At 42.4% G+C, this 14,403-nt stretch overlaps 1 protein-coding gene across 2 annotated transcripts in view; it reads right to left on the reverse strand.

The window, feature by feature from the left end:
* The window catches only part of FRAS1 (Fraser extracellular matrix complex subunit 1), a 426,958-nt gene that overhangs the window by 23,333 nt on the left and 389,222 nt on the right, over window positions 1–14,403 (reverse strand). For both annotated transcript variants that reach the window (XM_045056179.1, XM_023253019.2), the window contains 6 exons: window positions 13,249–13,436; window positions 11,793–12,068; window positions 8,766–8,998; window positions 6,025–6,185; window positions 3,883–4,097; window positions 986–1,136 (listed from right to left, as the gene is read on the reverse strand). In XM_045056179.1, coding sequence (XP_044912114.1) covers window positions 986–1,136; window positions 3,883–4,097; window positions 6,025–6,185; window positions 8,766–8,998; window positions 11,793–12,068; window positions 13,249–13,436 — 1,224 coding nt within the window. The remainder of the gene's footprint in view (window positions 1–985; window positions 1,137–3,882; window positions 4,098–6,024; window positions 6,186–8,765; window positions 8,999–11,792; window positions 12,069–13,248; window positions 13,437–14,403) is intronic.

A 14,403-nucleotide genomic window follows, 5' to 3' on the forward strand; every position in this document is an offset into this window, starting at 1 on the left:
AAGGACACATTTCATGACTCGACAGAACCATAAACCATGTCCTGGTGGCTACATTTAATATTAAATCCATGGAGGATTAAAGATTAGCATGTAGAAGGCCAGCCATATATGGTATGACATGAGTGAACTGTGGCTTTAATAAGAGTAACTACAATCATGATGTCCAATGAGTTCAGTATGAATCAAAACAAAAGGGTGACCAAAGGATGGGGAAAATAACATTTAAAAAGAACCCCAAATCTCAAGAAATGATTTGACCCAGAGTGTGAAAACTTCCTGAAGTTATTTTCCTATGAGAAATATAAGACAAATGATTTGAATTGAAAGCACTGAACAGAAGAAAGGACTGTACTTTCCATTACTAGAGATGAGGTCCTATCTACAGAAAACCCCTGTAGCTGGTTAGTATCTCTGTGCCAGATCGAGTAAATCACCTGTAGAGATGAGGTGAGGGAGAACGGGAGCAGCAGAAGGGGAGATAATTTTGGGGTATCGTGTGATAGCAGCAGGAAAAGGTGGCTTGGGGAAGATAAGGGTAAGGTGTGAACTCTTAGCTGAGGGGCTGTGGTTCCTGAAAATAACCATGTCCATGAATGCTGATACTAGAGGGCCTGCAGGGATGAAAAACTCAATTCACACCCAGAGTAGAGGATGGCAGGTGACAGATGGGTCCTATACGGTCCATTAGGGGTTTAGAGGTGTCCTTCTGGAGTATAACCATGTTCATTTGCTCCTAGTTAAAAATGGTGTAATTCAAGGCATTTAAGGAGCAAAAGCGTCTTCGAATCAGATGCATTGAAATGGAAAAATATATGAAGAACAACCTGGCTCATTTATTCATTTGGTCTAGAGTAGCAGCCCACTTGGACTGTATATAGGACAACGGGATGAAGAATGGAGCTCTTATTAAAAGGAACTACTCATTATTTTCTTTTAGTCTTACTTAAGCATAAGGCAGGAGTAGTTAGGATGTAAATGGGTATACCTGTTCTCCAGAGAACAGTGTCATAGAAGAAGGAAAACTCCATCTCAGTGTGGTGCTCCAAAGAAGCCCAGCCCCTGGGGGCTGTTACATAGATGTAGGACACATAGAGAGGCACGTGCACGGTCAGGAACGACTGAGCAGAGTCTCTCACCTGCCAAGCAAAAGGTGTGCACACGGAGGGTTATTTCCTCCCTGGGATGAAAAGGCATATGGTTACATCTCAGTTCAATTTTTACCTCACTCATTTAGTTACTTCTGCAGTCAGTAATTATAACCAAGTACCCACAACCGTGCTAGGCACGTAGGTGCCAGACCAAGCTTCTTCCTCAGCAGTGGAAAAAGCCCAAATCACTGCCGTTATGGAACCTATAGTCTAGTAGACATACATAAATTTTAAAAATAAAGAAAGGGATAGGAAGTGTCCAGGATGCTTCTTTCTATAGGGTGATCCAGGAGGGCTTTTCTGAGGGGGTGATACTTGAACAAAAACATTTCTGAAGACTGAGAAGGAGATGTGCCTCCACTGTTCAGTTGCCTTGGACAAGATTTTAAAGGCACACAGTTATTCCCAACGGATCAGTACATGGTCCCTCACTGACCACATTTTCCAGTGGCCTATAGGAGAGCCTGAATCAGCCTTAATTGGGAAGATGCCCAAGTCTATTCACATCTCTGGCAACAGGAAATGAGGTCATGGGATTTGGATATCATATCTAGGAAACTTCCCAACACACAGTTCAGAGCTGTGTATGTTTGGGCAATTTCCCATCTCCTACAATACCTCACGGAAATACTTTTGAAAAGGCAACGCATCATACTTCCAAGAGAATATTTCTTCTAAGGGAATTCCTGTTACTGCTATTAACTTGGCTCAAACATTTTTATTTAACTATGCAGTGAACAAAAACTGGATGGAAAGATAAAATATAAACGGAAGCTTTCATGGAGAAGCTAACTGCATGTACGTGTGTATGAATGGGAGAGTTGGTTTATTCATTTTATATTTTCCTCCATAAACACATATTTCTTTTATAACAAAAAAGCTTAGTTTGAAAAAATTTTATTTTTATCATTGGTGGAATCCTATAATCCCCTACGGAACTTAGATTTTTCTTTTGTTTTCAAGCACAATGTAAAGTGTTTCCATGGGCAATTTAGGAAAAGAGCCAAGTGTTTTATCAATCTTTGGGACACAAAAATTTTATTTTTCTAGAATATTTTTTCATATTCAATGTTGTCAGGGATTTAAAATTTGATTACAAGTTTTTCAAAAGACTGCTAATTCCATAAAAAATTATCTTTTGAAATGGCTTAATCTGTTTTCTTCAGGAAATTTCTAGACTTTATCTGGACCTCACACCATATTCTGTCCCTTTAATTACAGGCTTTGCTAAAATTATTGATATTAGAACCTCAATAATTCTTTAGCTGATTGAAAAAATTAATTTTCCCTCTCTGTTTCTGTTTTCTATCCTTTATCCCTCATGACATTACTTACTAATCCTTGAAAAAAAAATCCAAACCTTGACAAATATTTACTATATACCTGCAATGTGCTAAGTTCTTTCCCCTGTTGAGATGATCGGTTACAATTTCAGATGAGATTCAGAGAAGTTACGACAAGAAAATAGATGAACTAGGGCTTGGTTATAACTAGGACTTGGTCTACATTCTTTCTACCATACACCAGCTGTTTTAACTATTTTTAAAGAAACGGACTGCAATGAAGTACTTCTGTGCATATATTCTGTGTTGGTTCAAGAAGTGGGGCATTTATAACAAGAAATCTTAGCCTTTGAGATTTTTAGGCATATTCTGAACAAAAATATACAAAAATATGATTAAAGTAAAAACACGGAGAACATAGAATACTAATTTTTGAGAGGTCAGGAGGAACCAATCACTTAGTTTTGCATTTCGAAGGTGAATATAGGTCATGTAACTGCAGAAACAGATAACTTAAGAATGCTTTAATTTTCCACTCAGTAGAGGGCAGTAGTGTATATAAAATGAGAGCTAACCAAACAGAGATAGTGCAAAATAAACCAAATTTTAATCAAAGGCACGTCCTCAAAATGATTACTCTCAGTGCCTCCAGAAGTCCCTCTTTCAGTGTGGTTAAACCGATTTGAAATGAAGAACAAACGTTGATTTTTAGTTCATTGAGATAACTGCTGATAATTAGGTAGAATATGCTTTAGATTCATATTTCCCATGAGGATGCATTTCTTTGATATAACTGCCCCTATGACTATGGCTTCTTGCTAAAATTTTCTTTTGTCACTAATGTTCCACAACGATTAAGAATGTGTCCATTTTTTCAAGGGTTGTAAATTTCACACAGATTTGGACTAGGAATGAAATCAAAGTGTTATACACAATTCTCTCTCCATAATGCTTAAAAAGCATTATGTTTTCCCTGTCTTCTGGAAAGGTACACCTTACTTTGACTTATTTCCCCATATGCGGAAAAGAAAACATCTACTTCGTAATAACCTTACCATGAAATGTCAATCCTTTTGGCTTCCAAAATATACCCAGGGGGATGGATATATATATTATATATTATATATTATATATTATATATATATCTAGAGAAGCAAATATTAGATTTTTATATAAGTGGCTGTGCCAGACAGTAATGTTTTTCCACATTCATTTTAACATTTTCCACATTAATTTTCCAGTTAATTGATTTAGAAGACTTTCGAGGGTTCTCTCTAGCCATCGTGCTGCTAAGGTCTCATTTGAGGGACTTCTAAAGACTCCTTTGGTTATCCCAGTTCTGGGGCTGGGCACCAGATGCAACATGCTAACAGAAGTGCTTCAGGAAGAAACAAAATTTCATATGGCACCCAGGTGCTTGCAGCCTTTGGATAAGCCCCTGGAGGACCCACCTGGAAGTCGGCAGTTACAGACCCCCCACAGACATCAATTAACTCAGTCATGTCATAATAGGCATCAAAGGTCCAGACGCAGCTCTTCAGGTTCAGGTGTTTGTAGAGCTGGATGGTCTTGGGCTCCCGGACGCTGGGGTCAAATTGGAAGGGGCGGTCATAGCCAGGCCCCAGGGCTGTGCTGTCATAGACCTTATCGTCCAGGAACCCTGCCTCTGTGGGGGAGGGAGGAACAAGGAACAAGAAGTCAGTCTGTTGACATGCCCCTAGTTGGCTGCCCAGGAGCTGGGTGGGGAGAAGGGATGTGTCCTTGAGAGACTGAGATAGCTTACCTTCCATCAGAGACCATTAATGGAGCAACCCAGGGTTCCCAATACACACTGCATGAGAAGGGGAGGGGAGCTAGAGTACCTGTTGCTAGGGGGTTACCTGTGACTGAGTTCATAGACTCCTCTAAGAGACTGCATGAACCCCAGAAGAAAAGATGAGCAAAGGGTATCATAAATGGAGCCAGAGCTCAGTGGTCCTGTGTGTCTTGGAAAAGAATACATACTGAAGCTTTGCAATCAACCCTTGAAGAAACAGATTTACTACACGGATGATTTGTTGATGAATTGTTATTTTTTAAGACTGATTTTTTAAAAATAGCTTTTATGTAAAGCCAACAGACAAACATCTGACTACCTCCTCCCCTGCTATGGTTTCTGAACTCTTAGGAAAAAAAAATCTTAATTCTGTGCTAATGAGTAAATAGCTCGCTAATGATGCTTGACTAAACCTTCCTGCTACGGGCAAAAATTATTGGATCAAATGCTGCCAAGCAACCAAAGTGTTCTAAATTAAGGAAGACCTTTATGCAGTAGAGAGCTAAACACAGATACGATTTTAGAATATCAAGATTCAAATTTTTTATAGTACTAAAAGCAAATATAATATTCTGAAAGAGTCTTAGAATGTCTGAAACGTCTTAGGATGTTTGACACCAGCACCTGGTCCTCTGCCCTGAAAGGAGTAGGATCTCAATTATCATGTGTTGAATTTAATTGTGTTTAAGTGGGAAGAGGTACAAACTTTCAGCCTATAAACAGTGTATGTTTCTTTCAGTGGCTGCACATGTGAACCGGTTAGACTTTCATGTGTAGCTCAGTGACTTGCGAATAATTTATACTCAACTAATTTCTACCGTGTTAAGACCATCACTACCTAAAGTGATGCTTAATGAATATGAAAGAGCATATGAATGCTTCTCTATCTTCTAAAATACTGGTAAATGATTCATCGGTTGTCAAGGGAGGAAACACGCATTTAATGCGCACTCGCTAAGGTAAATGGAAATGGACAGGATCCTTTGTAGAGTAAAATGTCTGCTATGGTAGACACCGGAATGTGCCACCCGGGCTGTCAGCTCCTTCAGGTTTGCATCAGTGGCACAGCGGCTCCTGCGGCCACCCTTGCGGGGGCTCTGGCATCCAGTGACTGAGGTGCCTCAGAGAGGGCTGTCAGCTGGGGCTGGAAGTAGGAAGAGTTCCTGAAGCGGTGGGGGCTTCTGGAGGGCTGCACTGCAGTCTGACTTCTCCCTCTGCCCAATTCTGCGTCCTCTCCTTCCTCTTCACAGATGCTGATCCCCAATGAACATCTTGCACCCCCACATTCCATCTCAGCTCCTGCTCCGGGAGCCCATCCTATAACATGTGACATCTGCACTTTAGCTTTCTAAAGATGCTGCAATAAGGGGATTTCAGGGCACAGATCCAAACATGCTCAACAGTGGGGCAGGGAAAGAACGAACATTTACCATGGCAGGTGCTTTAAAAACCATCAACAGATTAAATCCTTACCCTGATTGGTAGCAATTGTTTTCCTCATGTCATAGATAAGCAAACAGTGGTTGGGGGAAGTTCTGCTATTTCTGTTTAGTTGTATAGGTAGTAGAATTAGGGATTCAAACCTAAATCAGCTTGGTTCCAAAGTCCTTGTTTTTCCCTATTCACTTCACTGTCTGAGCTGCCTATGTTTGGTTGCCTGCTAGGAAGGAAATCCACTAGACATAAACACTTTGAGGACTGGGAGACACGAAAGCAGAGTTTGCCTCGCTCTATCCCTAAGGGCCACTGTGCTGGGCTGGAATGGGAAAGCCCCCACCTGAGATGCCTCTCAGGTCACGGGTGGTGACGAGATTGGAGCAGACGTGCTGGTGTCTGTAGATGGACTCAGATAATAGAAAATGCAAGTTGTGCAGCGGCATGGTGGAGATAAGGGGCAGCATTCCATCCTGGTGCGGGATCTGCACGGAAATGTGGATTCTAAGGGAAAAAAGGGCGGAGGTAGTGTTTAGGTGCATGCTATAAGCAGTTAATATGGTACATTTCTTTCTCATAACTCAATCTGTCTTCACCAGTGAATTTACCCTTTTTTTTCTTGAAGCTTTCCGTGTAGGAACACGAGGGTATGATATATGTGTGGGGTTGTTCTCCACCCCTGCCCCAGCCCCCCCATCCAGAAATCCTCCAGACTCAGGACTGATAGCAATCAAGAATCACAGGTGTTTTTTTGTTTTGTTTTGCTTTTTTATATATACAAGAAAAGATAATATCACAACCACAAATGACTTTAAAGCTTCCTTTTGCTTTAAATGGAAGCTTTGGGGGCGCCTGGGTGGCTTGGTCGGTTAAGCCTCCGACTTGGGCTCAGGTCATGATCTCACGGTCCGTGAGTTCGAGCCCCGCGTCGGGCTCTGTGCTGACCGCTCAGAGCCTGGAGCCCGTTTCAGATTCTGTGTCTCCCTCTGTCTGACCCTCCCCCGTTCATGGTCTGTCTCTCTCTGTCTCAAAAATAAATAAAACATTAAAAAAATTAGAAAAAAATAAATGGAAGCTTTGTTTCCTTGTGTGCTACAGCAGAATGACTGATAGAGGTGCTGTTCCCCTTCTCTGTCACAGTGAGTGTCCGGGACACTTATATTTTTTAAAGTATTTGTGCCAAAAGACCTCACTGAGCTCTTTATACTCTAAGGTAGATATCCCTACCCAGGAAAATATCTTAGAAATAGTTATACCCCACTACTGCTACTGTCCCCCCCAGCCAAAAGAGACTTTTCTCCCCTCTCTCCCTTCAAGTTCCAGCAACAAGGGCGGCCCTAACTGGCCTCTGTTTGCAGTGTGCTCTCCCCTCATCTACATTTTTCCTTTTTTAAAGTTTATTTATTTACTTTGAGAGAGGGGCAGACAGAGAGGGGAAGAGGTTGAATCCCAGGCAGGCTCCACACTGTCAGCGCAAAGAGCCTGATGTGGGGCTTGAAGTCACAAACCATGAGATCATGACCTGAGCTGTTAACTGACTGAGGCACCCAGGCACCCCTCTCCTCATCACTTCTCAGCACATAGGTGCCTTTGCACCAGGAAGTCTGTAACTTATTCATATTGGCTGCTATGTCTTGTATGCTTTCGGACTCTGTTTATCTTGCCTCCCCACAGTGAGGACAAGGATCATTTCCTTCACATCTTTTGTTTCTCCAGAGCACGTAGTATAAAATCCTAACTAAAACACGAGCTTAATAAATATTGGTTAAGACTGTGAAAGAACAGAACTGTAGTTATGGGCTGCGTTATTTTCATTGTACAAGTTTAAATTTTCAGCATGTTGATTGAGGGTGCCTTTGACTTTTTACAGCTTGTCTCTTGGAACAAAAACCCAAGAGACATTTTTAAGAGGAATCGGTACCTTGCAATATGAACATGATGTCTCTTTTGCTGGGAAGGGGTCAGTAGTGCCCTGGGCACTCCTGCTACTGCTTTTCAACAAAAGTAAATCTTATTCGGTTGGAAAAAAAGAAAGAATTTGCATATTCTTGGCTCCATATTTAAATCTGTTTTTTTCTCCATGCAAATGAACCCCTTTCTCTGAACTTAGTTGCTCATAAAGGCACATACATAAATATCACAAAGTTTAATGAATATGTATAATATGCATGAATTCTTTTTTTGCTAGGCAAAACTGAAAGTATCCATTTCCATCAAACTCATGGTAGCACAGGAAAACATAAAAGCACACGTGCCCAGTGACTTTCAGTTTACACAGTATTATTACTCTGTTCACTAGATATTTAGCAAGAGTCTCTTAGGCACCAAGAAGCACTGTCCCAGCCAGAAGGGACCAAAAAAAAAAAAAAAAAAAAAAAAAAGAAGGTCTGTGCCCTCTCTGTCTACTGTGGGGACAGACAGAGAATGAAGGGTGATAATGCTCTGAAAGAGGTATGGATGGCATGGGTGCCAGTGGAGCTCTAAGGGGGAGCTTCCAAATTAAATTGGGGAAGATGATGGTTCTTGCAAAGGATGTCATGAGGTAGGTGGAGGAGGACCGTAGGATTTAACTACATTGAGTGGAAGGGGGCTGGGAGAATTGCTGGTTGGAAGCCCTGGCAATTTGGTTTCAGTTTGGTTCTCTGTGGGTGGACTGGCAGGTGAGGATGGCAAGGTGAGGGACATGAGGCTAAGAAGACAGGCAAGGGGCCAGTTTTCAGGAGCCTCTGAAGAATTTTTTCTGAAGCTTTTATCACCACTCTTCTTTTTTTAATATATTTTTTAAAAATGTTTTTATTCATTTTTGAGAGACAGAGAGAGAGAGAGAGAGAGAGAGAGAGAGAGAGAGAGAGAGGGACAGAGCCTGAAGCAGGCTCTGTGCTGACAGCAGACAGTGCCATGTGGGGCTCAAACTCACAAACAGCGAGATCATGACCTGAGCCGAAGTTGGACACTTAATCGGCTGAGCCATCTGGGCGCCCCTCCACTATTCTTATTTTGCAGAACATCACTCATTCATCTGTCTCACCCAGAAAACACATAAAAGGATAGCCCTCTCATTGTGGAAGGCACCACCTGCCTGACCTGTTCGGATGTTCCTTGTGCTTGACGTCCAAGTATTTCAAGGTTGCGATGAAGGACTGAGCCTGGAAGCCTCTGGCTGTCCCAGCTACCACTGGGGTGTGGCAGATTGCACTGTCTGTTCCAATGGTAACAATGTTGCTCCTTAAGGGGGTCCCCACATGGCCCACCTTGTCCACAGCCTTTGCCACACAGCGCACATGGAACCTCCGGCTGAAGTAAATGCTATCCAGGACCTACCGGGAAGCAAAAAGTACATCAGACATGTGTTTACTCCTTAAACAGCTCCTTCCACTGTATCTTCTGGATGATATGACATCACCAGTTTCTGGTACAGGGTTATCTGTGAAGACCACCCATTATCTGTCTATCCATCCGACTATCCACTCATCTATTTATCTGTTCATTCATTTGCCACAAAACTGGTGACTTTCTCCCAGGAGCCAGTCACTAGGGACAGAGCAGTAAGTACTTGTAGCCTAAGGCAGTATGTCAGACAGTGTTAAGTAGATAGATGTGGAGCAAGAGGCCAGAGATGACTGGTTACCGGTGATAGTATTGGTCTCTTTATATATTAGGTTCAGCATAAGGACCACTCAGCTGATTTTCAACCTTTCCATTAAGACTGGTTGGTCTCGAAGTCACTTTTGCTGAGGGCATGGTGTCAGGATACAGAGGAGGGATGCTTCCTTCCCAGGAATTCTTATTTTTCTTTCTTTCCTACTGCTGGTCCCTCCCCCAGCCCCACCTAATGACCACACACATTGCAAAGGTTACAATAACCTGCAGGGTGGAAATTGAGAACTTGTCCTCTGAAACCTACTGGCCTTTGGAGGTCTTTCAACAGATTCTTTCATGTTCCCAGACACAGAGAAGCCATAAGAATGCTTAACTCAATCTCTGCAGAGGCAACGTGGGTCACCACAACTCTTTAGGTAATGTGTGCATACACACAGGGAGGTATATAACAAGAAAAGTTAATTAGTAGTTCTGTGTGCCATAGACCTCCCACAAAGCAATCATACAAACTTATAAATTCTACCTATGAAAACAATTTTCACTGAAGTCCATTAAAAATTAAAGAGGATTTTTCCATTAAAATTTTTCTAATTAGCTGCCAACGCCTTATTTATTTATTTACACATGGACTTAGTTCAGAAGGGATTTGAGGCATCTTACAAAAATGCACACAATACAATGGTATTAAATAAATAATTGAAGAAACAAAGATAAAGCAAAGGAAACTGGGGTAAAAGTATTAGTCACCAAGTCATTGCAAGAAGAAAAACTGAAACATAAAGTAAAATTATAAACTTGGTACCTGTTAAAAATGTATATTTGGCTCAAATCAGACCAAACTGCCTTCATGGTGTTTTGAAAAGAGAATTAGATACTTAATAAAACAATAAGCTATTAAGTCTTGCCATTTAAATTTTTAAAATTTATCAGGTAGTTTAACTAGGTTATGTTGCAAAAGAATTGATCTATTGGCCTTTAAAAAAAATTTTTTTTTAACGTTTATTTATTATTATTGAGAGACAGAGAGAGACAGAGTATGAGCATGGGAGGGGCAGAGAGAGGAGGAAACACAGAATCTGAAGCAGGTTCCAGGCCCTGAGCTGTCAGCACAGAGCCTGATGTGGGGCTCGAACTCACCAACTGCCGGATCATGACCTGAGCTGAAGTCGGATGCTCAACCGACGGAGCCACCCAGGCATCCTGACCTATTGGCCTTTCTGAATAAGCTATGTGAAAACAGTGGACATGAGTGACTGCTTTGTCCAGGGCCCCCCATTCATCTATGCCTTTCCTCCACTATTATCCCATGTACATGAAGCACTTACTGAAGTGAGAAGAAACTGAGAGCTGAATAGGAAAAAAATCTAGAGGAGTTCAGTCTGAAAGAAAGCTCTGATCTCCAAAATTATGAAGTGCATTAATTTTAATCAAAAATCGTTGAGGGCTTACTATGTGCCAGGTACTATGCTGAGTATCTCCACTGCTTCCAGTTCTGTCTCTGGGGAGAATGACGTCACTGGAGTGAGGAGCTGTCACTGCAGTGCGCTGTTTCTTAAGGTTGGGCAAACCCTTACTCACTGTTCATTGCTCTCTGATGGTGGGTCTGGGGTCCCACCTCCTTGAGGACAGCAACTGCATAGTGAACTTCTTTGTGTGTCCTCCTACAATTTTGCAAAATGCTGATCCCTCGGAAACATTCTCTTCTTTAATAATGGTGCCGTCTCTACTAGCACTATCAATGTGCTGAGCATGTTGGGCTATAAAAATGTGGTAGGACCCTTGGTCCAGGTCCTTAAGGAGTTTCTATCCTACTACTTATTGAACGATTGAAGACATGTGGAAAAAAGTAATCATTAACTGTACCTACCTAGAATCTTTGACTTACTTTACCATTTATGGATCACTTTTACAACCGATTCGTCAGTGACCTTGTCAAGTCGCTAAGTGGAAGAAGTACTATTTTGCAGATCAGGAAACGGAGACTCGGGGAGGTTAAGCAACCTCCTAACATCACATAGTTAAAAGCAGGCAGAATCAAGAATAGTAAACAGGTTGTCTGATTACTGGCTTGGTTCTCTTTCCATTATACCATATTACCTCTTCTTATAGATAAGAATTAAAAGACCTGGCGGGGAGGGGGGGGGCGCCTGGATGGCTCACTCGGTTGAGAACAGGCTTCAGCTCAGGTCACGATCTCACGGTCCGTGAGTTCAAGCCCCGCATCGGGCTCTGTGCTGACAGCTCAGAGCCTGGAGCCTGTTTCGGATTCTGTGTCTCCCTCTCTCTCTGACCCTCCCCCATTCATGCTCTGTCTCTCTCTGTCTCAAAAATAAATAAACGTTAAAAAAAAAAAAAGAATTAAAAGACCTGGGTATATACTGTGTACCTGCTCATTCGTTTATTTCATTCCAAATGCCATGCAAGGACCTTAAGGAATTTGATAAAGTTGTAGTGACAAAGAGAGACACTAGTTTTCTCCCTATGCAACCAGGCCCAGACCCCTAGACCTACCATGTGGTTGACACTGGTAAATGGTGTGTTGTCAGTGATGGTCTCAAAGGGAGAGCGAGCCCCATTGCCATCAGTGGGGGTGGCCACTTCCCAGCTGAACTGCACAGATGATTGGTTGATGCCAGCCTCGCTGCAGCGTTCCTTCATGACGGCATACTTGGGGAAATGAGAGTCACAGGGGGTGACACAAACCAGTGGGTAGCCTGGGGAGGGGGATTTCTTGACTCCTTCCTTGGTAACCTCTTCTACGTGGTCATAGTCGGCAAGTGTAACAACCTGAAAAGGAGCAACAAAGCTTCAGCCTGGGCTGGGTGTTGGGATGCTCAGAGAGCTAGGGGTCCCCTCCCTAGAGATCCACAAGATCCCTTAACCGCTAGGGATTCTTTAAAATATAACGGAAGTTTTCACAGTGCTTCGCCAGGCATCCCTAAAAGATACTACATATCAGTGGTGAAGAAGATCTTCCTTTTGCCTGAGCTAAAAATCTTTAGTATCTTGTTAATCTTATTCCTGAATCAGAGCTCTATCACTCATGTGGAAAATACTTTTATTTTCATGCACACTGTCACTAAAGCTATATCATGAGTAACAGTTACTAGTTTAAAGTTGCATTAAAAAATACAATAAATTAAGTTGCATTAAATTGTTAATGATACACAGTAGTATATCTGGCAAAACAAAAGTAAATAAAGGGAGTGTATTTCTTCCATGGTTGAATAAGAGACACATTTTGGAATGATCCTTCTACTATAGAAGACTAGCTAGGGGAGGCTAGAAGACTTATTCTGACTGCCTCATTATTATGGGTTAAGTTTCCCTTGGCAACCTCCGGGCATTTTCCTCCTAATTGTAAAGTCGTTGCGTTCATTGCATACACCCCAACATGGGAAGCCGGGTACTGCACTTTTGCAAATACTTACCTCTATGTGTGTGGCAAGTATGTAGGGTAATAGATATGGGGTAGCATTATTTTTTTCCTCCACTCTTCTAGGTCCCACCAAAGACGTGAGAAGATCAATTGTATTGCACTTCCTGTGTTTATCACACTAAGGTATCAACATGTTTTGGTCTCACTCTTCTGTCAGAACAGGGTTTCTCATCCTTGGCACTACTGACATTTATGCCAAATACTTCTTTGTTGTTGGGGCTGTCCTGGGCATTGCAGGATGTACAGCAGCATTCCTAGCTCCTACCCATTAGATGCGAATAGCGCCTAGTGTGACATCCATTGACAGTTGTGGCAACCAAAAGCGTCATCAGACATTGCCAAATGTCCCGTGGAGGTGGTGGTGCAGGGAAGGGGTTTGGGAAGGAAGGAACAAGACGGCTCCTGGTTGAGAACTACTGTGTTAGAAAAATGAAGAAGTATAGCACCAGAAGTCCTATTTCTGCCAAGTTCTCAGCTACTAGTCACTAGGACATACAAGTAGTGATCCCTTTAGGTCAAGCAACTCACAATGGGTGGCGCTGGCAATATGAGACTCCCTGCTGCTTCCTGGTCTAGAATTGTCACTGTGGCAGTGGTCACATCACCAAGAACTGCTTCCACTGGGTCATCTGGGCCAAGGACTAGGGAGAAAGATTCATGCCATTCCCGGTCTTCATTGGACAGGATCTCGACTTTGAAAAAGATATGATCCACACCTTCACCAAGCACAGAACAAAAAGAGAGCAAAGGTTCTCATTAGGTGACCTCACTAAGACAGTGCAGGTTGGCACTGCTGAGACTTCCTGTTAAACAATGCCCTTTCCTTTTAGAGGTTTTCTATAAATACAGTGGCTGCTAATCACTTTATTCCCATCTCAAGTGAGAAATCTATTTTATAGACCAAATTCCACCTGTGGTAGAGGCTCAGTATTGAAGATTTACTATTCAATGCCATATGAGAATTAATGGCCCCTGTCTGACACTAGCTGGTAGTAATAAAAATCTATGATCCAAAATACACTCCACCCTGGTTATGAGGATTTTTTGCTTAATTTTTCTTTCCCCTTTACACTTAGGCACGGGATCCTGCATGGCAGTGAGGGCTTGCACACAAGACATCCTTCAAAGCTGTCCTGAGAAGCAGTACCTCAAAGGCTTCCTACTAGGCCATCCCCACAAAGACGATAACATAAAGGTTTGGCAGCCTGGAACGAGGAGGGTGAGAGCCTTAGAAACTCCCTTCCTTTCCTATAAACTGATTCTCTGAGGGTGCAAATCTCCCTGGTTGTAGTTAAGGCTCCCTTCTTCCTCTCCTATAAACTCCTGGGTTAGGTTATTCCCAAGACCTATCTTTCTACTAGATCCTTATGCAGAAAAGGAAAAAGTAAAGACACGTGGAAGAATAGTCCTTGTATGGAGGTGGAGGAAGGGCATCTACGTTTCCAGCAAACACTAACCAGATGTACATGGGATAAAGCGAAAAGCCCTTAAAAAACTCCAGTGGAATGAGAGACATCAGAGACTCCTCCCCCTTCATTTCTGAGGGAGTCACTTCTTCCCCCCACTGGCCAAGACATCTCTGAAAAGGACATCTACCACTGTTGCCCACTTCTGGCTACATTGCAAATGGCTCTAGGATCTGCACCAGTCTTTTTACCTTATGTTGCTCCAGAAAGTTCTGTG

The sequence above is a fragment of the Felis catus genome, chromosome B1 (genome assembly GCF_018350175.1).
Source record: "Felis catus isolate Fca126 chromosome B1, F.catus_Fca126_mat1.0, whole genome shotgun sequence".
In the NCBI taxonomy this organism is placed as follows: domain Eukaryota; kingdom Metazoa; phylum Chordata; class Mammalia; order Carnivora; family Felidae; genus Felis; species Felis catus.